Source organism: Rhinolophus hipposideros (genome assembly GCF_964194185.1).
Source record: "Rhinolophus hipposideros genome assembly, chromosome: 1".
NCBI classification, from domain to species: Eukaryota; Metazoa; Chordata; class Mammalia; order Chiroptera; family Rhinolophidae; genus Rhinolophus; species Rhinolophus hipposideros.
In genome coordinates this window covers 61,025,899-61,049,754 of record NC_138047.1, presented here as the reverse complement: position 1 = coordinate 61,049,754, position 23,856 = coordinate 61,025,899, and the positions used below count along the sequence as shown (strand labels likewise).

The 23,856-nt window shown below is 38.8% G+C and overlaps 1 protein-coding gene across 5 annotated transcripts in view; it reads right to left on the bottom strand.

Annotated features, from left to right (window-relative positions):
* Window positions 1–23,656, bottom strand: part of GPAT3 (glycerol-3-phosphate acyltransferase 3) — a 53,815-nt gene extending 30,159 nt beyond the window's left edge. Inside the window, exons 1-3 of one of the 5 annotated variants that reach the window (XM_081056755.1) lie at window positions 23,310–23,656; window positions 22,422–22,712; window positions 14,875–14,941 (exon numbers count right to left, since the gene is read on the bottom strand). In XM_081056755.1, coding sequence (XP_080912881.1) covers window positions 14,875–14,941; window positions 22,422–22,562 — 208 coding nt within the window. In that variant the 5' untranslated portion in view covers window positions 22,563–22,712; window positions 23,310–23,656. Of the gene's footprint in view, window positions 1–14,874; window positions 14,942–22,421; window positions 22,713–22,861; window positions 23,170–23,309 lie in introns of those variants that run through there. The other 4 variants (XM_081056758.1, XM_081056759.1, XM_081056757.1 and 1 more) reach the window with 4 other exon arrangements.
* Between the last annotated feature and the right edge of the window lie 200 nt (window positions 23,657–23,856).

Here is a 23,856-nt window from a genome sequence, read left to right as displayed (position 1 = left end):
CTTAATCCAACTAAGAAAAAATAAAGGTGGGAGAAAGCCCTCATATAAGAAAAATAAGAATTTACCAAAAAAATAACAAACAGAAAATTATAAAAATCCTAAGAAACAACTTCGCACAAAGTCCTGTGCAAATGAATTAAATAAAAATCTGGGGAAAATAGACAGTTTTCTACTAAAATAACTTTACTAATACTGATACCAAGAGTTGAATGCTTTATAGAGATACATTGGCACAAATGAAATAATGTGGGGAGTAAAAAAAGTTTACCCCAGGGAAGAAAGTAGGTAGGTAGGTAATATACTAATCTCAAGTAAAAGGATCAATTGCAAAAAGCCCAACTCCAATTTTGGCTTCAAGCAGCACATTATAATCAGGCAACGTTTAGTCCATAAATGCAAAGATGACTCAAATATTAAGCTATTAATGAATGCAATTTACCATCATTTGTCTAAGGGGAAAATAAATATTCATCACCAATGATGCTGAAAATGCATGAAAAATTCAACGTTCTTTTTTTTTAATCAAAGTTTATTGAGGTGACAATGGTTAGCAAAGTTACATAAGTTTCAGGTATACAATTCAGTAACACATCATCTATATATCACATTGTGTGTTCACCACCCAGAGTCAGTTCTCCTTCCATCACCATATATTTGATCCTGTTTTGGTTTAAAATAACAAAACAAGAATCAACAATTATTTACATAAGATGGAAAGCTAGATCAAATCCAACATGACGCTTCCTGGGAAGATACTGAAGGCACTATGGCTTGTCCCCAACAGGAATGACAACTAGCATCACTGCCACTCAACACTGTACTGAAGTAGCAGCCAACATAATTAGACAAGTGAGAGAAATGAAGTAAAAACTAGAAAAGAAATAAAATACAAACAAAAGTTGACTGAGAAGTGATAAAACTATCACTATTTGAAATAATGGCAAATCTGAAAAAAGAGAACCAAGGACATATGAAAAAACCTACATACATTATGAGAATTGTTACTTTATATCCTTCTACCTTACTAAAATCAAAAGTTTTCCAATATATGAACAACAATCAGTTACCAATATGATGGAAGAAGACACTCTCTTTTAAAAAGCAACCGGAAATATAAACTTAAGAGGAAATGTACAAAACTTATCTGAGAAAAACTTTAAGACATCTCTGGAGGATATAAAAGAACACCTAAACAAATGGAAGGACAGATTGTTCTTGGAGAGTAAGACTCAACATGGGTAATATCAAGCCTCTCTCGGTATATTTACAAAGTTCATACAACTCCAGTAAACATAGGTAGCTCTATTTCCTCTGGATCAGAGACAAGGTGAATGTCAAGATCATATGAAAAAATAAGCTGGCAAGAATAAAGAAAATTTTGTAAGGGAAAAGCAAACAAGAACAACTATCCCTACCAGATATTAAAACAATGTATTAAGATGTCAATAATTAAAACAACATGAAACCAGTGCATGAGAAGACAAGTAAACAAATGATACAGAATAGAAAGTTCAGAAAGAGATCCAACCACATATACCGAAATTCAGGAAATTATTAAAGACGCACCGCAAATAAGTCTGGTGAAGATGAATGTTTTCATAGAGAGTGCTGCAACAACTGGGTAGTCATATGGGCACATACACCAGAATAAATGAATCAAAGAATTAAATATAAAAAAAAATAAAACCATAAACGTAATCAAAGAAAACACTGAAGATTCCCCTAAAACGGGCAGAGGGAAAATCTTTCTACTACAAAACTCAAAATCCAGAAACTATAAAAAGAAAATATTGATAAATTTGACAACATAAAAATGAAAATTATCTGCATAGGAAGAAGCATGATAAGCAAAGGAAAAACATACAAATCACAAACTGAAAGAAATATTTGTATCTCACTACAGACAAAAGCTTATTAATTTAACATATGAAAAGGTATTAGATATCAAAGAGAAATGGACAAATGGTCAAAAGACATGAGTAGATAATTCCCAGGAAAAGAAATGCCCTTAAACATGAACCGTGTACAAAGTCCCACTGTTTATAAGCAAAATGCAGATTAAGACTAAACTGAGTTTCAACTTCTCACCTATCAGACTGGCACAAATCCAAAAGTTTGACATATATTTACACCACTGGTGAAGCAATGGGGAAATAGCCACTTGCATACACTCCGAATGGAAGTACAAATAGTACAATCATTAATGAAGGGCAATTTGGCAATATCAATCAAAATTACAAATTCTCTTTTACAGAGCAATCCCATATATGTCACAGATTATGTTATGTGGAATTCATGTTACAGATATATGTATTTTGGCTTTTTTTTAATAGCAAAAAGTCGAGAACTGCAGGTAAAAGTCACCATTTGCATTCAGACAATACAATTTCTTATTAGTTGTTTAAAAAGAAGAAACTTTTTAAGTAATAATTCAGAAAGGACTATAGGATATATTACAAGGGAAAAACATAAGGCTCAGAATAGTGTTCAGTGTACGTTATCTTTGGTGTTAGCAAGTCAAGGAAATAATAAATAGTTGCATTATAATACCATGTTTGTAATAGCTAACGAAATACTGGAAAGATCCATAAGACACTAACATGGGTAGAGGTAGACAGTAACAGGGGTTGAAGCTACACTTATCAAAGCATATGTTTTTAAATTGCTACAATTTTTGAACTATGAGAATGTATTACTTATGCAAAAAACAAAAATTTTTGAAAGATGCATAAAGACAAACTTAAAATGTTCAAAAACTTGTACACATATGTCCTTTGTGTATTCATCGGCTAGATCTCCAAGAATCACATCGGTCTGATGGCTCAGTATGTCCTCAGAATTGTAAAGATGGAACAGTGTGAAACTGTGTTATGATCACTTTCCACATGACTAGTGACACCCTTGCACTTCCAATCTTACCCCAAAATATTTAATTTCTTAAGTTAGCTTTAGAAGTCCCTAATAATCCCTTGTCTCATATGTGTATACACTCACAGAAACGCAGTTTACAGATAAGGTATTCAATGTTTCTACTTCGGAAAAGGAGTTGATAGACAACATCTATTATTCCTGGGAGAAAAATATAGCACAAAAGAGTATCAGTGGGCAGAGGAATGAGGAGAAAGAGAAAACATAAAGTTAGAACTCTCCTCTTAGTTTCCATTACCTCTGCTCTTATTCTCTTTCCTGGTTGATCTTTGTGTGGTTCATGTATTTCTTCCTTCCCCTTTCCTATGATGATTTTTCTCTGATCTTTGTAAATGTCTTTCACTCTCTGTGAGTTCATTAAATCTATCATTTCAACTTTCACCTTCTGCAAATAACTCCCAAATGTGCATCTATTGTCCTGAGTTCTACCCCAAGGCTCACATTTTTACACGTCTGCCTGGACACTCCAGCTCTCCACTAACCCCACTGCTCTGATTCAGGTCCCAATACCTTCCAGAATGTCTTCCTGTCTCCCATCACTACTTCCCTCAACCCCTTTCTGTCTTATCTCACTTCCCAAAGCTACCAGTTCGGTTTTCCCAAAATTTTGAGATCCCTTCATCTAAGAAAGTAATTTCATAGTCTGTTATTCAAAGCTCTTTGGGATTTGACTTAAAACTAAATATTCAATCTCAATTCCTTTCACCTCAACTCACCTTCACTGATCCTGGCTTCAGCCACACTAAATCAGTTCTTGGTCCCTAATATGTCCTAGGCTATCCTGCCCTCCTGCTTTTGCTTACAATTTCTTCCACATGATACCCCTTTTCCTAAAATCATTCAAAATCTTCCACATCAGCAGAACTCCATTGTTTCTTTTGTTTGTTTTCCTTGAGCCCATGAACCACTAACTCCATTCATTATAAGATGCAGGGTATGTCTTAACTGATCATACGCAAAAAAAAAAAAAAAAAAAAAAAAAAAAGACCAAGTTACATCAAACTTATGAAATTCTAAGTTGCCGAAATTAAATCTGGCATGTGCTAAACGGCACAATGGCTGGCTTGTCCTATGGGGGTAAGGGTGGAACGGCAAGGGAATGTCCTCCCTCTTTTTTTAACCCTAAAAGCGGGGTGGAAAGAAGTTAGGTCCTTTTGCCAATTACAAAACGCCTGTTTTTCTCTCTGCTTGCACACATACCCTTACACGAATGCTTTATTGATTAGCAACCTTGAGCACATGCTTATCGTATATAATGACAGATGAGCCTCAAAGATGGAACACTGTCACACTCTGGGGTTTTGCAATGCCTGTAGCCTCACACACTTGACATCTGTGTGGAGGCTTCATGTGGGTTGCCCACTGATTGGAAAGTAAACTCTGTTTGAACATGAGTCATTGAAAATACGGATGTTCATTCATTTGAGTACATTTGTGCCAACATCATTGCAGAGGCAGGAAGAGGAAGGGAAGTATACGAATATGCGTGGTACACTAATAGATGCTTAACACTAACTTAACACTAACGTAAACAAAAAGCTTACCACTCTTTGAAAAAAGGAACATACACTTACCTTTGCAAAGACTTTTAAGTACTTTACATAGTCTACCAAGCAGGTGCATGTTATTAATTATGCAAACTCTGTACTCTGTCTGGTCTTCATCTTTTTTTTTTTTAAGCGATGGTCTCTGGAATTCATTATTAATGCCCTCTCTGCTTAAACCAAGAGAACGCCACTGCTTGCAAAGGGGCACCACTGCCCAGAAAACAGTTTCCTCTTCTAACTTGAAGAAGGTTGTCATTTGCTATGCATACGCACTGTCTCCAAAGTACTTTAACTTTTTTAAAAGACCTGAAGCCAGTGTTCCTCCAAGTTGCTACCCTCTGCAAACAGTATGTTTTTCCAGATACTAAGGTAACAGGGTCAAATTATCCTACCCACAAAGTTTGTCTGTGGTGTCCCCTGCATCCTCTGGCTCCAGGGTCCAATCAGCTGTATGTCCCAGGTGAAATGAGCAGGAGCGGGCTGCCCAGCGCTCAGCTCCAGAGAAGCACGGAGGCAAGGCTCATCAATTCCAGAGAGAAGCACCAACACTAGACACAGTGAAGGCTCTAACAGAAAAGCAGGCCACGTCCCATTCTTTCCTGTTGTTCACCAGGTGTCCCCAAAAGTTACAGGAGACACATGGGGTCTACTGGTTCTGGTCCCGGAGGAACCTTCAGAAAACTGAATAGGATTTCAGGGAATTAAAGTTCTTCTCTAGCCCGCCCAAGCTCCAGGAAAAACAGGGTTTTGAGGATGAGAAGCAGGGAAACCATAGCACCTGACCTCTGCACTACCCTTTAGTGAAGAGGGTACAGAGTAGAACTTTCATTACGCTGTCCGAGGCTGGCACACAAGGGGAAGGTCCCTGCCTAAAGGTTTTGCCCACATCCAGAGCCTCCAGACATTATTGGCTTCTTCTCACCCTAACCCAAAGGACACTAACCACAAGTCCAATGGGCTCTCTCTCTTCCCTGACCAAAAGAGCCTATCTTCACCAAACATGGGACCACCACTATCTGCCCCCATCTCCCCAGCCTTCTGTGTACAAAGCGCCCTGGCTCCTCCCCTTCTTGTTCAGTGGAGAATTTATGCTGCCCCAGAGCTTCACTCACTCACACACACACACACACACACACACACACACACACACACACACACGGGCAGAGAAAATTGGGAAGTGCCATTACAAAATCTCTCAGAGAAAGGAGAAAATGTGAAGAGGCCTTGAAAAGTTGTTGCTTTTTTGCTGGCAGAAAAAAAGAACTGAAGAATGTTACTGCTTTCTCTGCCTACAGAGCCAGTAGCCCACAAGCAGATACCATTCTTACAGAGACAAACACTACATAAAGACAGATTGAACACTGGATAGACACTCAGAATTTATATAGGGAATTTATTACAGCCAAGATGACAAGCACTGCTAAAAAATGAAAAGACTTGTGTATGATTTCATACCTCTCCCAGAATTCTCAACTGTCTATCCTAGTTGTCAAAAATCTCTTTGTAATCTACCTACTAGCCTGGTCCAGTTTTCTGATCATTTTTGCTAACAAAAAGTTCTTTCTAATATACAACTTAATTCTTTTACTTCAATTTAAGCCAATCTTTTTGTTCCACGTTTTATGGATCTGGGAGAAAATCTTGCTGCTTCTAATAATTAACCAACTTTAATATAACTTAAGCCAATCTTTTTGTTCCATCTTTTATGGATATGGAGGAAAAAGTTTTTGTTCCTAATAATTAACCATCTTTAATATGTCATCCTTCTGTATTGTTCTAAATTCAATAATCAACCTTCACAAATTTCATTTACTACTGTATTAACCCTTTTTACAGCCTTCAGAATTACGGTACACCTGGGCTTATCTCTGCCTTTACATTCCATCTAAACTGCTCTTCTTTTGAGGCCCTTCATGACCTATTGTTACCCTCTTGGTCAACCTCATTTCTATCTTTTGTCCCATCTGTAAACTAAGATCACTCCTCTTGCTAATTAAGCTATTTCTTTATTCCCCCAGTTCAGCAAATCCTGTCTGAATAATCTCCATCTACCGCCACATGGCCAGTTCAACACTATCCACAAAACAAAACAACGCTTTCTGATGTCCCCTCTCCAAATGATCTTTCACTCTACATTTTCTGACTTTTCTTTCTCAAATTAATTAAATGTATGTTTGTGGAATCCAATACCACTAACACTGTCTAGTTCTCAGTTGCCCCACAGGTATATGAACATTGGTGATATCTCCTTAACTAGGCTAAGAGTTATGTGCATAATTCAGCATATAACCTAGGCACACAGAACACACTCAGTAAGTAACCCATGGCAGAGACCAGGGTTAGTGACTCAACGCAGCTTGTCACTGTGTAAGCTGAACATACTGGTTCTGTTATGCCCTGCCGTACCATTTTAGCTTCTACTCTTTGCTTTGGTTGTCTAATGAAATTCTGCCTCTCACCTTTCTATTGCGGCAAGCCTTTTCCTATCATGTAACCAAGCCTGGTTTTTCTATCCCATTTCAGAGCATCCTCCTTAGGTAAAGGATTTTGAATGTCATCTCTCTCTCTCTGATGGTTCATTCATCAAAACCATCAAGATTATTTGAAATTGTATCTCTGTTTCCTAGGTTGTTTGCAAGAACATTCAATCAACTATACTGTCCTTTCAATTATGTCAAAGTCATCAACACAACCTCAATCAATAAAACCAAATCTGTGCCCAAACCCAGTTACTCAGCAGGTTCCTCGCCTTTCAGTTAGCGATCCTGTGGTACACAGAGAAACCCTGTCTATTCTCCAGATGAGGGGTGGTAACAAAGTTTCATCAGGAAGGCCAACTCTAAATCGGTAGTGAGACGCTACCTGTAGGATTGTGGTAAGGAAGACTTCTGAGGCCACATCTTGTGCAGATGTAGTTTTATTCTTTTGAGGAAAGCAGATGAGAAAAATCTACCTGCTTTTTCAAATCTACTCTTTTATTGAATCTATTCCCAGTAGTTCCCCAGAAACTTATAAAATAATCAATGCTGATTATAAAATGAGATTTTAACCCCAGATGTAAATATTAATCATGGAATTAACCATGTGTTTATTCTTATTTTGAAGCATAAATGTGGTAGAAGTGTAGATACCGTAATCAGTTGTCAGTCAACACTTCAGAGAAACCAACAGGCATTTAGGATAACAGGCAGAGTTTCATTTTAACAACTAATATTTTAACATCTTATTCAATATACTGTTGACCCATATCTTGACTGACAGCCTATATTAACTTTGTTGATTTGGACATAACTAATTTGACTTAACAAGAAATCACATAACACAGAAGCATCCATAAAAACTGCATCGTCAAATGAGTCACCAATTCAATTAAAATGTGAACCATATGGTTTGACATTTATGCATGGTGTTTTTGACTGTAATGCTAAACTTGATTTGTTTCTTCAACAAAAATGGTTCTGGTGATGTGAGATTCGAATGTTACGGATTTCCTAGTATGTGACAAAGCCAACACTCAGCATAGAAGTTTCCGTTTGTGAAAGTCACCTCAGCCTTCAAAGGGAGAATTAGAAAGCACTGACCAGAGGAGCTGGTAAGGAAGACACGGTTTAGGGCGGGAGACATTGACATGATCTGAAGAAAGTTACTTGACCTTCTTCACCGGTAGTTTCCTTACCAGTAAAATGAGGATTAACAAGACCTTCCTCGTGTAAATAACTTTGCACAGTGGAGTCAGTGTTTAACAAATGGCGATGGTGATGATCATTATTGATAGGTTTTTGTCTAAAAGGTACAAACAAATTAAGAAGCTCTGGAGTTTTGATTGGAGTTTTCTCTGGGGGGTAGGGTGGCCAGAAGGGGTGTGGTGGGTGGGGAAGTTGGTTTTGGGAACACTTCTAAAATAACAAGCTGGATTTTGTATTTGATGGGTCCCTGATAAGATGTCTGTTTCTCCCAACAGTAAAGAGAATGTCTCTAAGTAAACAGGGAATGTATTCTTAAGTTGACTGTCCTATCATCCGATCCTATTATCTTCTCACTCTCAAAAAATCCTTAAGTATCAGTTTTACCAGGTTTTTCAAACCTCCATAATTCTAAGATGTCGGGACCCTCTTCTAAACAGCTGAGGGATTTGGGACTAAGAGCTAAATCTCCAACAAGATCTCCAAAGGCTAGGTAGTACTAGAGATAAGATTTAAAAGCTGCTTGTATTAGTTATGCTTTTTTAAAAAAAACTAATATCACAAAATAGGGATAGGGCACAGGGCATGTGATCCACTTTGTTACTGCTATGTGAAAAGAAAAACAATCTGAAAAACAAGAGAGAGTATGTTTTATGAACTTCTTAACTGGTTTCTTAAAATGGGAACCTTCCTTTCTGTAATTTAGGGCTTAAATCACCCTTCCCACCCATCACTTCGCAATGCAGTTAAGCTCATTAGTCTGATCTGACCTCTACCTTCTCCTTCCTGCCAGAACCATTCCAACCTGCTTACTCATTGTTAGCCAGAGTTAAATGCTAAGTCATCTACTTTAAGAGGTTAGAGCACATAGTTATACGCAGGTCTCTAATCCACTCTAAAGGTCCCTCCAAAACAGACAGTACATTTTCATTGGATTATGAGGCGAAATTTGAAGGAAGATTCCCTTGGTTTGCCTCTACCTTTCCTGAGGAACACGCCTCCTCTCCCACCATCCTGGGTTCTCTGCTAACACTGTTGTTCACGCTATCACTCTCCAAACCAGCCAGCAGAAACTGTAGAAATCAAGTTCTGCTCTTTCAAGGGCCTATTCGTTAGAAAACTAAAATAAATCATGCTAATGATAGTGGAAACCAATGGATTAATGCATTATTCTCTAATAGCAGTGGTTCACAAAGGAGTGAAAGGAGGGATGGGAGAGGGAATAGGAGGATTTTGCGCCCCAGGATTTGGCAATGTCTAGGGACACTGTTGGTTGTCACATTAAGGGTGTGCTACTGTCATCTAGTGGATAGAGGCCAGGGGTACTGCTACATATCTTACAATGCAAAGGACTGCTCCCCATGACAAAGAATTATTCAGCCCAAAATGTCAGTAGTGCTGAGGCTGAGAAACCTCAAGAGGTAATATATTTTGATTAACAATTCCTTTGTTCCATCAGTTTCAGTTTAAATTCCAGGCACTGGTCAGGCTGAATGGAGACGTGTTTTGGAGCAGGTAACCATTAATCACACCCATGAGACAGGTACCTATTTTCTACTCATATAAAACTAGTTCCATTCATCAAACTCTAGCTGAATGATTATTTACTATTTTATTTGGTTGGGGTTTTTTAAATTTTTATGTTTAAGATATAATTTTAACAAAAAATATGAGAACAAAAAAGAAAAACAACACCTATTGCCATATTTGCTTCGGATATTTTTTAAAGAAAAAAATTATAGATACAATTAAAACCTATCTCCCCATTTTTCTTCTCCCTCCTAGAAGATAACCATTATCCTGTCGTATATGTAAGTTTCCATATATTTTTATACTTATCTACAAATATCTACATAAACATATAGTATCTGTTTATGGTACTAAATTTGAAGTAAATATTATTATACTATACATTTTCTTTTCTCTCAACATTGCTTTACATTTGTCTGCTTTGTTCTCTTCATGTAAATCCATTTAATTCATTTTGACGCTGTATAATATTAATAAACCAGAGTACATATTAATGTTCCTCCTGATGAATGACTGAGTTGTCTTCACACTTTCACTATTTGTGTACACTTGTAACATGTCTTCTAATATACTAAGAGTTTGGGTAGGCTTGATATCGTAGGAAAGGTGGAATTGTGAGGTTACAGTATATAATAGGTCTTCAACTTTGTAGGAACTGCCAAATTGCTCTCCAAAGTGGTTGAACTAAGTTTTCATGATATTGCACTTAGAAACATAGATGACTGATCTTATGGCTTTAAAGCAAACAAAAGAATCAAATCCTTGTCGTCAGAGCTATATTAAGATGTGAGGATAAAAATGTATGGCATGCTTGTGAATTTTTTCAGAATCACCTGCTCTTAAATAATTTTTGTTCCCGGAACAAAAGTTATACTCCATATGTCCAATAAAGCAGTATCATTAAATAAACACACAGGCATATTTGTGGACCATGACTGACTCTTGATTCAAACAAATCAATTATAAAAACACTTTGAAATTGTTAAGAAAATTTTTATACAGGCTGTGTATTAGATGACATTAAGAAATTATTAAGTTTGTTAAAGGCATAATAGCACTGTCATTCTTTTTTAAAGTCCTTTTTTAAAAATGCGTGAAAGACATGAAATCTAGTGTCTGCGTTGAATACATTAGCAAAAAATGAGGAGTGAATCAAATGTGGCAAAATCTTGACAAATGCTGGTTACACGGGGCCCATTATACTATTTCCCTATTTTTGTATATGTTTGAAAATTGTCGTCATCATCACCACCAACAGGCATAAGACTTACCAATAAAGACTAGTAAAAGCAGGTAGACGTTTAGCTGTTATAAAGAAAATCTCAAAAAAAAATAAAAAAGAAAAGAAAATCTCAACCTGTAATCCTTCCATATCCCATACGTGGATTATTTTTCTCTCTACAAATAGCTAGACACGTTCCAGTATTATATCAGTGTGATAACCCCATTGATTGCATCATAGTCCATATTCTTGAGGACAGCAGATACTGATTTGTATATTCAGAGAGTTTACACTAAGACAATAGTACTAAATCAACTTAGCTGCTCTAAACAGATTATCAGAAATGGTCTGCCCAACATAAAAGGAGTATAGAAAAATGATAACTCCTTAAACATCTGTCACAAAATATTGCCCCACATTTTCTGTGACTTCAATATTTTTGATTAATGTTGATGTAACCAGTGTTGTACAGGTATCAACATGGTTAGTCAAGTCTCACAGAAAGAATTCCAAAAAGTAAAATTAAAGGGAAATGTTAGGCACCGTTTTCTCTTTGAATAGGTAAAACATCAGGTGCTTCACTATAGCGTTTTGTCCTGTGGGAGGTGGGGAAGAAGCGAGGGCTGGGAGGCAAGAGATATAGGACAGAAGAGAAATTCAGCACCGGGGCCTAATTAACAGTAGGCCACATAACCCAGAATCGTTACATGTGGTGCCTGCAGAGGTAGGGCAACGTGGAGGAGGCAGCATGCTTTGCCCACTGCCCACAGTGTTTAGTCAGACCAGCCAAACACTCCAGGGTACAGTGTCAAAATGACTAAGCCACAGCCTCTATTTATTTGTATTCTTTGTGACTCACACTCTCTCGGCAAGGGCAAATGCAGGCCTTTATTCGTGCCTGTTGACTTTTGGTTGGTAATCATTCAAAATGTCCTAGGATCATTATGCAATTATAGGGAAATTAATCTTGAGTCATGAAAAGGACATAGTTATTAATAATTATATTAATTACAATCAAAATTACTAACGGATCGATTCTGATAGCATAATACGTCCTGGAAATCAGTCAGGTACCCAAAGATTGAGGCTCGTGGCACTTAATAGTCAAATGGTACTTGGCACTAATTACAACAGAGAAAAATGAAAGTCGCTAAAATCTCAGTCAGACCATGTCCCAGGGTCAAAGGAGATGCATTTGTCCTATGGCTGGAGTGGTGAAAGCATAACTGATGCAAAGAAACAAAGGACCCAATGCCCTTCCCTTCACTCTTATTAGCCTTCTAGTGTAGTACATCAGCTCTCCAGGAATAAAAACTAGGGTACAGGTAATTCTATAGTCTCCACTGAAGGTCAGTGCTCAGTGTAAGATAGCTACTTGAAGCAGGGAAGTAGGGGGAATTTTCTTCATCATTGTATTAACAATGAGGAAAAGTCCTTAAACCTAGAAGAGGAAGGTATAATAATAGAGCTTCTTAAAGAGATTTTACTCATGATCAAATTAGACAGTTTTTTAAAATAGGAGACACAGGAGAATACAGAAGAGCATTATTTAACCACAAAGATAATATTTCTCTAGGTTCAGCTTTCAGTTAGCTTATTCAATAAAAGCACAGAAGAACTATAATGTAAGAGGGGTTTAACTGGAGAGGGAGACTCGAAAATTGTTTCCAAAACTGTGCTTCACCAAATAAAAGAGCAGCAGAAGGAATAACTATAACTGTTTTCCCTGTTTAGCTAATCTCTCCCTCTCAGCTCCCCAAACCTATTGTCAGTGCTCTATCATTTAGACATCTCCAATTCACAGCCTCACTCCCCGGAGCTTTGGTTGGCCTGCCTGTGACCCTGGCCTAAACTTTGACTGGCTCAACACAGCCTATGCTATTGTTGGCTGCAGTTCAGAGACATGAGGCTCTGAAGGCAGAAGATTGCACCAGCCCGCACACAAGTGCGCAGTGTGTTTCGTCACCCTCTGCCAGTCTGTCTAGGATTGAGATAATACCTCTCTGCTGATTCCAAACACCAGAATGTATCAACAGGGCACACACCCTGAAACAGGGCTACCCAAGTGGGACGTAAGTCAGGATGGAATGGAGGTGCATACCATGCACAGCTGTGGCATTATAAGAGATGAAAGCAGCACATGTCGGAGCCTACATTAGACCTCACATTGTCCTTTGCTTATGCACCTATTTTAGCATTTATCACAATGGCCTGTCCGATGCCTGTCTCCCCACAGGAACCATGTCTTAATCATCTTTGGTTCCCTTAAGATGATAGTGTAAGAATCCCCCCTACAGGGAGCAAATGCTTAACAACTGCCACAGTCAATTCCCTATTTCACAGGCTAAAAGGAAGGGCAGCCACTCTGAATATGACAAATTTTAGGTACCAGACTTACTCTAAACCATTACGATTTATATTTTCTCCTCCTGTTCATTTCTACACTTTCCTGGAGGTACCGTGGAAAAGACAAAGACCAAAAATAGAAAAGACAGACGTATGACAAAACAAAACAAAAAAATCTAACAAGTGAAAATATTCATCTCCACATAGGCTAAAAAAACTAAGCTAATGCTACTGGCCATCCTCACCTAGCATTTTTTTTAATCCTCTTAACCTACCAAATTGAAACATCTTGTGCCCTTTTAAATTCATAGCCCAAAACATGCATCATCATCATCATCACCACCATCACCACCACCTCAGTCTATAAGACCCCATAGACTGTCACTCAAGATCAACGACAGCCCCAAATCTCACCAAGTACAACAGAAAACAAGAAACAAAATTTGTTCTCTCCTTAAAACATAGACGACGTGAAAAAATGTGCCCAATCCAGAAAAATACAAAATTAATAGATCTGTTATAGCTGAGAGAAAGGTACCTAGTACTAAAAAGAGGATCAAGTATAGGCAGACATATCCAATCTTAGTAAAAATGTTATCAGTGATAATACTTTGGTGTTTAAGTAGATACCATGAAACTCTACGAGTTGCTTCAGTCATTTCAACACAACAGTTACACAAAAATGCAGATGTTTTCACTCAGATATGTTATTTCCAAAACGCACTACAGTACACAATTTCTACAATTCCTCTTAGACAAGCCTCTAGAAGATAAATCCCTTCTAGTGAAGTGTTAGACTTTTTGACCTTTACAATCCCAAATTAGATGGGCACAAAATTGTTTCAACGATTATTTTTGGAAAGTACATAAAAGCTTAGCCTTTTAATTAAATCTAGTGATTCGTTTCTTCCTAATTTCATAGCCATCACTCCCATAGAATTCTACTCCCCTATGAGTGTCTTAAACAGTTCTTACTCCAAGTGAAAGGGTTTTTTGGGATAAAAACAAAGCACACAAATAGAAGCAGGGACTGGTTAGTTCAGTTGATTTGTTAATTCACTTCTAACAAAAATTAAACAAGTTTCTTTACCACAGGACTTTTCTGAACCTTTGTTACTGCGCAATATTACTCTCTAAAAGAAAGGTGTAGTATGTGGTGATTTCCAAGCTTATTTCATGGGGGAGTTATTTTTTATTTCATGTGTTACCCATTAGCCTTTAGCAGGAAAGAGTATTCTGAGGAACACACTTTAGAATAAAGTGCTAATAAAACCTCAAAAATAGGTTTAATTCCTAGGTAGTTCAGTTACCTTTTTTTTTTTAAGCTATTGATTGCATCTTTAAAACTATGAATAACCTTTAAATGCATGCCTTTTGAATTATCCTGTGTAAGAATATATAGATGAACTAGCAAATATGACCTCCTCTGTAATAACAATTCATTCAAAACTCAGACACCTGTTATTTCGCACAAAGGACAGAACTATGAGAAATTCAAGGCCTATAGAATGCACTACTCTATGCATACTTCAAGTTCAAATTGAGTAGATATAAATGGGATATTTTACATCATCATATTTTGGATATTTTAACCATCATAATGAAAAGGAAGACTTACCAACAGAAGCTGAGTTTTTAAGAACAGACTCCTTTGGGACTCCTCTTTCAATTCGTAATGTGGCCCACTGTTCAAAAACAAGAAGTATTAACTTGAATTGTTCCACAGATAAATGTAGAATACTTTAACCATGCTTATACAGAAGTGACATTGAACATTAAGCCCTGGTGCTACTTGAATTAAAGAGATCCTCTAGTCAATCTCTGATGTAGCAGTATCCCAAGCCCCAGGTATACTCCTGTATTCGTTACTAATAAAGCTCCAATAATAGGAGGAAAAGATCACCTTTACCCTATTTAAACTCCTCACACACACCTGGTATCCCAATAAATTACTCCTTGAAAAGGTCGTGAAACATGCCAGATAAGAGCACAGTTTATGGCATCAAGACTGTCTGGGTTTAAAGTTACTTAATCCCTCTAGTCCTTAATTTCCTCATCTGAAAATGAGGATAATCATTCCTATCCCATAGGGTTGCTATGAGGATGAAATCAGATCAATACATGTGAAAACCCAGGGCCCAGAGAATAACTATTATTTTCATAGCAAATTAGCAATTCAAGTATGAGTCACATTAAAAGAGGCCCAAATGCCTGCATCAAAGATAAGCTTGCAGGTCTGGAAAGCTGAAAAGGAATCGGTGAAGTTAATAACCAAAGAAATCATACACCCACCTGGTCACTTATGTTTTAAGATGCATAGGGGAAATGTTATGATTATGAGGAACCACAGGTTTGAGAGAAGTTAGAAACAGGAAAAATCAACTCCCATTTTGTCTTGAACGTACGTAAGAGTGTAAATAAATATATTAAGATCTGACTTATCATTTTATTCTTTATACTTCTTTTATGCATTTCCAAAATTATCTAACATTAACATCATAGTTCAAAAACTGTAAGGGAACTTTGTTGAAAGCACTCTAGAAAATCTGAATGGCTATTTTTCCAGTTTAAAAAAGGAGCCTTTAAAATATTACTTAGGTGATTACAATTCCAGAAGCTAATAATAGTTAAATTGACTGATTTGGGGTTCGGGGGAGAGCAAAATAAGAGGCAAAATGCACTGTAATAATTATTAGAACTTAAGCATCCTTGAAGAGGCAAAAAGACAGAATTTATTAAATATATCAAGGCAAAAACATCTCAGTTATTGCTAAACTCAAAGGGATTGAACACAGAGGTGAAACAACAATTTCAAATAAATAAGAAAATAACTGATAGAAAATAAATAACTTAAAGCACGTACATGAAGGTCAAAGAGTAAGGCATGATCCGATTACGTCAGGACCCCTGCACAACATCCCAAAGAGCCAAGTAGGAACATGCCATTTGTGCTTAGAAAACAGCCTATAAATAGAGGCCTAATCTTCGAGGCTTCAAGTGGCAAGTTGCAAATGATAATAAGACTCAGTCTTAATCTGGTTGTCTTTTTCTCTTCTTTGCTGATTAATGCAGGAGTTCTCAAACTCTAGACCTGCCCACCTTTTCTCAATAGAGGAAAAGGTTTATTCCTATAGTTTTTCAATTGAAAGTTTTGCTACCTATTATCAATTGTAAGTAGACAAAAGATATGATTAACATAAAATCTTAGAAACAATTAATCATTATTAATCTTGGAGCTCAGTTTGTTTGTTTTTATTGCAGGCATGTGATTTTATATAAACAGTAATTAACTTCAACTAGGACAATTATTCCATGCTCACCTGATGGAAAATATTAATATTTTGTGGTTGCTATGGTCTGAATTATGTCCCCCCAAAATTCATATCTTGAAGCCTTATCCCCCAGTATATCCGAATGTAACTGTATTTAGAGATAGGACCTTTAAATAGATGACAATGTTAAAGTGAGGTCTTTAGCATGGGTCCTAACACAATTTTCCCAGTGTACTTATAAGAAGAGGAAATAGGAAGGCACAGATGAAAGGCCAGGTGAGGACACAGCAAGAAGGTGGCCATCTGCAAGCTAAGGAGAAGAGGCTTCGGGAGAAACCTACCTGCCAACACCTTGATCTTGGACTTCTAGCCTCCATAACTATGAGGAAATAAATTTCTGTTGTTTAAGCCACCCATCTGTGGTACTTTGTTAAGACAGCCTAGAAAACTAATACAGGGGCATTGCTCAAATAGCACAGTATGTCACAAAGAGTCCTGTGTTCTGTCACCAGACAAGTTTCAGAACATATAACTTCTCCTGATACTGTAAAAGTCTATCCTACAAAATACAGTGATAGTGTTTTGAGACCAGCAAATTTTAAGGTTGGAGGAGAAGTCATTTAATGCAATTAAATTTATACTGGAAAACAATTTTCTTCTTTGGGCTTCCTCTCCAGTGAAAATGAAAACATGCCTATGCTCTATAGTCAGACAGACGTACATACGCATATGAATTGCAATTCTGCCATTTTCAGGCTGTAATCATCTTGGGTAAAATACCCATTTTCATCATCTCTAAACCAGGGACAATTACCAAGGTTGTAAAGATTCAAGAAGATAATCTATCCAATGACCACAACATAATAGGCCACAAAGTAGAAAATGTTGGCTGCTTCCTGTCTCCCCACACCCCCCACTATAGGTACCAAAATGATCAGGTTTTTTTTCAGACCATCCGATGTATCTCCCAATAAATAGCTATTTATCTTTTATCATGCTGGCTTCTTCTAGTTGATCAGGTAAGCGCAAATACAGAGGTAAAAGGTCTCTGTAGAGGTTCTGAATCTCTTCCACAGGTAGCTCAGAACACACTGCCACAAGACAACACGAAAGGTGCAGCTCTGTCAGCAAGATGGCCCCAAAGTACAGTAGGGGCATCTAACAATCCCCATTTCTCCTCCCCATCTCATGCCCCACTTCCACCAAAGAAGGTTGAAAGACACATTCAATCAGGGTGTCACCCCACTTAATTTCAAAATCCTCTTGAGGGGAAAAAGTAGCTGTCTACAATGTATCAAAAAGAAGGGATTAAGTCTAATTTTTAAAGCTTAGGCCAAAAACTTGCAAAAATGTGACACTGTCACCTAGACAATTACAACTTTCAGTTTTTACACTAAAAACACATTTAAGAATTAACTAAAGAGAGTAGGAAAAATGCATAAAATTATATAAACATTCAAAATATTAGGCTTACTCAAATAATGGCAGGCCACCATCGTAGCATAATAAAACAGTTTCTTGGCAGAGACTGTCATCGTGGTAGAATAAGAATTCAGGCTCTAGATTCAAATTAAAATTCTGATTCTACCACTTTATGATATTTATCTACCACTGATAACAGTTTATCTCTCTGAACCTCCATTCTCCAGTCCACAAATGGGAGTAATAATAGACCCTATCTCAGAGAGCTATTTGTGGAATTAAGTTAAATGAAAAGCACATTGCCTTGATAGCTTTTATTATTACTTTCTGTCGTGCTGTTCTAGCACATTTGTTGTATTTCAAACATCAGGGATAATAACTGAGTATTATAATAACAGAGGTGTCATAATGACCTGAGAATTATTGACATGCCTTTTTAAAAATATGGAAAACTAATTGGTAGATGGTAAAGAAGGGAAAGGGAAAGAATAATAAGTGAAATAAAAGTAGGAATTGTCTGCTCTGAGTATGTATGTTGACCCATCAAAGATATAAAGGTAGATTAAATCTTAGCCACATAGGACCAAAAAAAAAACTAAAGATTTGAATTCACACTCCATCAAGGATTGAGCACCTCCTATGTATCAAATGCTTCCATTCACCTCTCCTCATTGACTCTGCACAATAACTCTAGCAGGTATATTCCTATATACACATGCAGATACTAAGTTTGAGATATTAAGTGTCCTGCCCAAGGTTACAAGGCCAGAACTTTGGAAGAAATTGTTCATTCTTCCATCTTATTCCTCAAAAGTTGAGGGGAAAATTAGTCCATTGATATTTATCATCTGTCCATTGCCTATATTATCTAGTTAGATTAGATAATTTAATACCATTCCCCTAACTTCTCTTCCATCAATTCTATATTTTCTTCCCATTCTTTATTTCCCTTGAATCTTAGACCAATGAATAGAAATCCTTTACCACCACACCTGCATCATTAACCTAACAATTAACTTTCATTGTTGAGAACAGCATTTTTCAACCTTTAATCCATGCTCTTCTCTGATAAACACAAAAAAACTTCACACACACCCTCCTAGATTCAGATACCTACATCCTACCACCCAGATGAGTCCTTCTCTACACATCCAGGCTAAATAAAGTTTTACTTTCCATAGCTTGTATTTCTAAAACAATTTTCCCAATATAGTTATAATATTCTTTAGAAATTATTATTTAGCCCTTGAAAATGACTGGTTTAGAGAATCACTAAACTTATTCTAAGAATTCAAGCCTTGTCCTCAAGCAGTTTGCCATATCAAGGGCTAATGCACACATCTAGAGATACTCAGCAATGCAGAAGGCAGCATACAGTAGGTCCTCAATAAATAATGATTACCTGAAATGATGGGCAGCTAAGGAGTCAGAGAAGAGCATACATCTGGGTCAGTTACTTGACAATTAGCAATTACTACAGTCAGCTACTACATTCAGAAGGCACCGCACACACATTTCAACTTCCAGAATTTGAATTTATGGTCATGAAAAAGCCACCCATTGTCAATAAAACTTATAAAAGTAAACACATAATGTACAAAGCTAAGTGACCTTTTTAAATGGTATGTAAATTGTAACATTTTGAGAAATTTGAGAAATCTCCAATTCCAATCAAAGAGACCAAAGAATGCTCTTTCGACTAGAATACAAAAGAGAGAAAAAAACAACCAAATCAGTTGAGAACATACAAAGGATTAGTGAGTAACAGAAGGGCTGAGCCATCAATGGAATCTACAAAAAGGCAGGGTATTTGTCGAGAACTAAAGATGTTCCTATACTAAATACTAATAAAGATTTCCTAAAACTAAACAGCACAATTTTTACAAGAACTATCCCTGTAGTCGGGAAAAGCAATCCATTGTACTAACCCCCGCCTAATAGAAATGGAATAGAAATGGAATAGAATAGAAATGTCTTTGAAACATCTACTGCTGTTCTAGTTGAAAGATGAAAATCCTTGATTTGTCATTTCCTTTTCCTGTACCTAAAGCAGGTATCACTGTGGGATCACAACTCTTTCCTGATGAACCCAGCTGCTCCCAAACACAGGCGCTCCAGGCAGCTACGACCAGAGCAAGTCAGAGTTGGCTCACAAAATGAATCCCTATTCTAGTTGCATATAAGCCAAGATCTCTCTGATCTCTGAGTCTTAGCAAAGAGGATGGTTCCTTCTGCTGCCACTACCTGGTTTCCAAGTTAAGTGGTGTATCTCCCACTACAGTTCAAACATTGATTAACAAAGAATCTAAAAGTCTCTTCAATGCTAGATGGACAAAAACGAAAGCTTGAGGCCCTGCCAAATTGAAGGCCAGAACCTGGACCAGAGGTATCCCTTCAAAGTATAGTAGTTATTTGCCAGGCTGACAGCAACTAGCAGGCCTCTCTCCTTGACGTGTCTTTAGTTGTACCTTGAATTACTAAAGCAAGAAATATGGGAGTCAGCACCTGCAAGGCAGTGTGTTTGATTTACCCTCACTCCATTTTCAACTGGGGTAAAAATTCCAAAAGACACTGCAGTGTGGGAGAACAGTGCCATCATTTCAGAGTTGTGAGAAAGAGTGAACACCAGCTGGAGAGGATCATGTACTACCGTTGTTTCCCCGCAAATAAGACCTAGCTGGACCATCAGCTCTAATGCGTCTTTTGGAGCAAAAATTAACATAAGACCCGGTATTATATTTTATATTATATTATATTATATTATATTATATTATATTATATTATATGTATTATATGTATTATATTATGTTATATATTATACCCAGTCTTAAAGTAAAATAAGACCGGGTCTTATATTAATTTTTGCTCCAAAAGACGCATTAGAGCTGATGGTTCGGCTATGTCTTATTTTTGGGGAAACACAGTATGGGGAGAATATTCTGAAGAAATCTAACAGTTTAAAGGCAGCTACAACATTCACAGCACTGTGACCAAGTTCAAAGTGTAAAGTCAGCAAGAAATGTCCAAAACTGTGAAATACGTCCCAAGTAGAAACAACAGAACTTTTAAAACATGAGGGCTGAAGATAAAGAATCAAATATAAATTAAAAGACTAGACAGAAAAATGACCACAATGAGAAAGTGCAACAAAAATCTGGGGTAAAACAGGAGATTAGCAGCAGGTATAAGAGATTTGCAGATTAGTAGGTGGGAGATTAGCAGGTAATCTCCAGGTGGGAGATTGTATTGTATATCTGGAAGCCACCCACTAGCTGAGAGAGAAGAGCACATACAGCCAAGTTCTGGGAAGACAAAAAATAAGAGCGGAAAAATGAGAACCCACATTAGAAGGTATTGTAGAAGCTACAGAAACAAGGATGCTAGAATTTAAATAATAATATTATTCCTTTAAAAACAGCAAACACTTATATAGCACCTGATATGTATTGGCACCCGTCTAAGATGTTTGACATATTTTAACTTGCTTAAACAAACTTATGGAAATTGTTATTATACTTCTATTTTATAGATGAAAAAAAGAGGAACAAGAAGTAGATGACTTCCCTAAGGTCACATATTGACAAGCAGAGCTGGGATTTGAGTATCAAATCTAAGCAAATCTGTACCCAGTCTGTACTCCTATCCACTAGGCAAACACACCCTCTCCTCAGTTAAGACCACTTCATTCAAGCAAACTGCTGTACTTCTTTGAGTCTCAGTTTCCTTATCTGCCTAAGTGTTATCCCTTCCAAGGCTCTGGGGAGCAGGTAATGAGATAGCAAACGGAAAAGCCCTTTGTAATTTAATAAAAGCCCTGTATAAGGGTAACCTGCAGTTGTTCCCCACCAGGCCCACTTCCAAATAACACCTTTCTTTGCAGAATTTGGAAACAGGAGTGTAGGGAGAGCTGAGGTCAAAGAAGAGACATTTTCAATGACATTTCAAGTGCCATTGTTTAGATAAAAATCTCCATGACTCCAGTAAAACATAATCAGATTTTTTTATATCATCCAGCAATTGGTTTCTTATCATGAGCATAAACTAGAATATGATGTCTTTCTGGACAGGATGGCTTAGTACACGAAAGGACCTCTGAAACCTGGGGCTGTAAAAGCTAAGATTGAAGTGACAGTTGCACTGCATAGTGGATATAAAGAAATCCAATGACATGATAGTCGGTCGCACTGTTATTCTAATCAGTACAAATTGTAATAATCCCAACAGAACAGGGGGTGGGGTGGTTCTGCCTTCAACCACAGGAACAATAGGGTGGACAAGGGATCTCAGCCCTGATCCCTTGGCTGTCTTCGCACTATTGCGGAGGATAAACCGAAACGCACACCCCTGCGGACCACTGACCTTCGGAACTGGTCCCCTCGCGTCACCTTGGCTCCACCCTCGGCCCACACCTCCCCGGGTGCCCCCTCAAGCCCTCCGAGGTGCGGCACGCCACATCCCTGCGGCCACTCACCTCTAAAGTTTTCACCAGGATCTTCATGTAGATCTCAGAGATGCCCAAAGACACCCCGAAGGCCGAAGGCAGGAGGATGAGGCCGAGCACCAGCGTCAGCCAGGTGAAAAGGATCTTCCCCGCCAGCTCTGCGCCCTCCATGGCTCGGCGCACCCTTTCCGAACGGGTCCCGGAGGAGGTTGGAGCGAGACAGCTGTCCCTGTCCCCAGGTAGTCGGGTGGCAGCCCCGGGAGCAGAGGCGCGGAGCCGGGCTCTGAAAAGGCAGCAACCACCGCGTCCCGGCTCTCACCTCTGCAGGGGAAAAAAGGGAGGAAGAAAAAACTTTCAGAACGGCCGCAATTTCCTTCCTTCCTCTACCGGCTCCTCCTCGCCCGGGCGGGTTAACTGTTTCTCCGCTGGAGGCCCAGGCCGGCGCGGAAGCCACCGCAGCGCTCGCAGACCTGGTAGCACCGGCCAGATGATGGGAGTTTGGGTGAGCGAAGGGACACCGAGGCGCGGGTAGGGCGCGCGAGTGCAGCCGGGAATGCGCCCCACCCTGTGCCTGATGTCCTCTGGGTGGCGATAGCGACTGCTCAGCGGGTGACTCACGGCGGCCCTCCGGGAGCGAGGATCCCTGCTAGCACCCCGGCCGCCGGCGAAACTGGCGCCAGGCCGAGGACTGCGCTGGCGGCTGGCTGGGCTCGGCCGTCGGACGCCCTATTTCTGGGCTTTGCCCTCGCCCCACCTCCTCCGCCGCCCAACCCGGAGCATCGAAGCTGGACCTGCACCCCGAGCTCCGCAGCCGCCTTGGCGTTCTCCGTTCGTCCCCATGCCCCGCCTCCCCCAGCTTTCTCAGCAAAAGTCCCTTCGGGAGCAGAGTTTTCCTCTGCAAAATGTTAGTATCTTTACCCGTAAAATGAACTATTGGCGTATCCAGGAAGCTTGAGAAGATCTTGTTTGTTTGGGTGTAAAACGACCTCTGGGAAGGGCTTTCAGGGAGAGGGAAATGCACAGAGCGCTGCTGAGCTGCCGCTGACGCCGCCTCCAGGTCTCCCACACTGTTCTCTCCCTCCCGTGGGGAGCTGAGCTTCTCAGGGGGGTTGAAAAGCTCTCTCCGCGAGTTACCTACTCCACTCAGCAGCCGTCTCCCTGGCAAAGAACTCTTTCGGCTGCGGGTCGCTCCCCTCCTGGGGCAAGATTCCAACCACAGCGTCCCCTAACCGTTCACCCAACACTCTCAAGCTCACCAAAGCTGCAGAAAAACGCCAGGCCGGCGCAAGCCTTTGCCAAGCTGACAGCGCCTCCTGGGTATTCAATCCCCGCACTGCTGCCTCACTGGCGCTGATTAGAACAATGAAGGGCAAAGCCCTACATGGGTATTTACTTAAATGCAGTTATTGTGTCTTTTAGAGATCTGATCTGATTGTTAGAATGAGCAGGAGAAGGGATGTTCAGA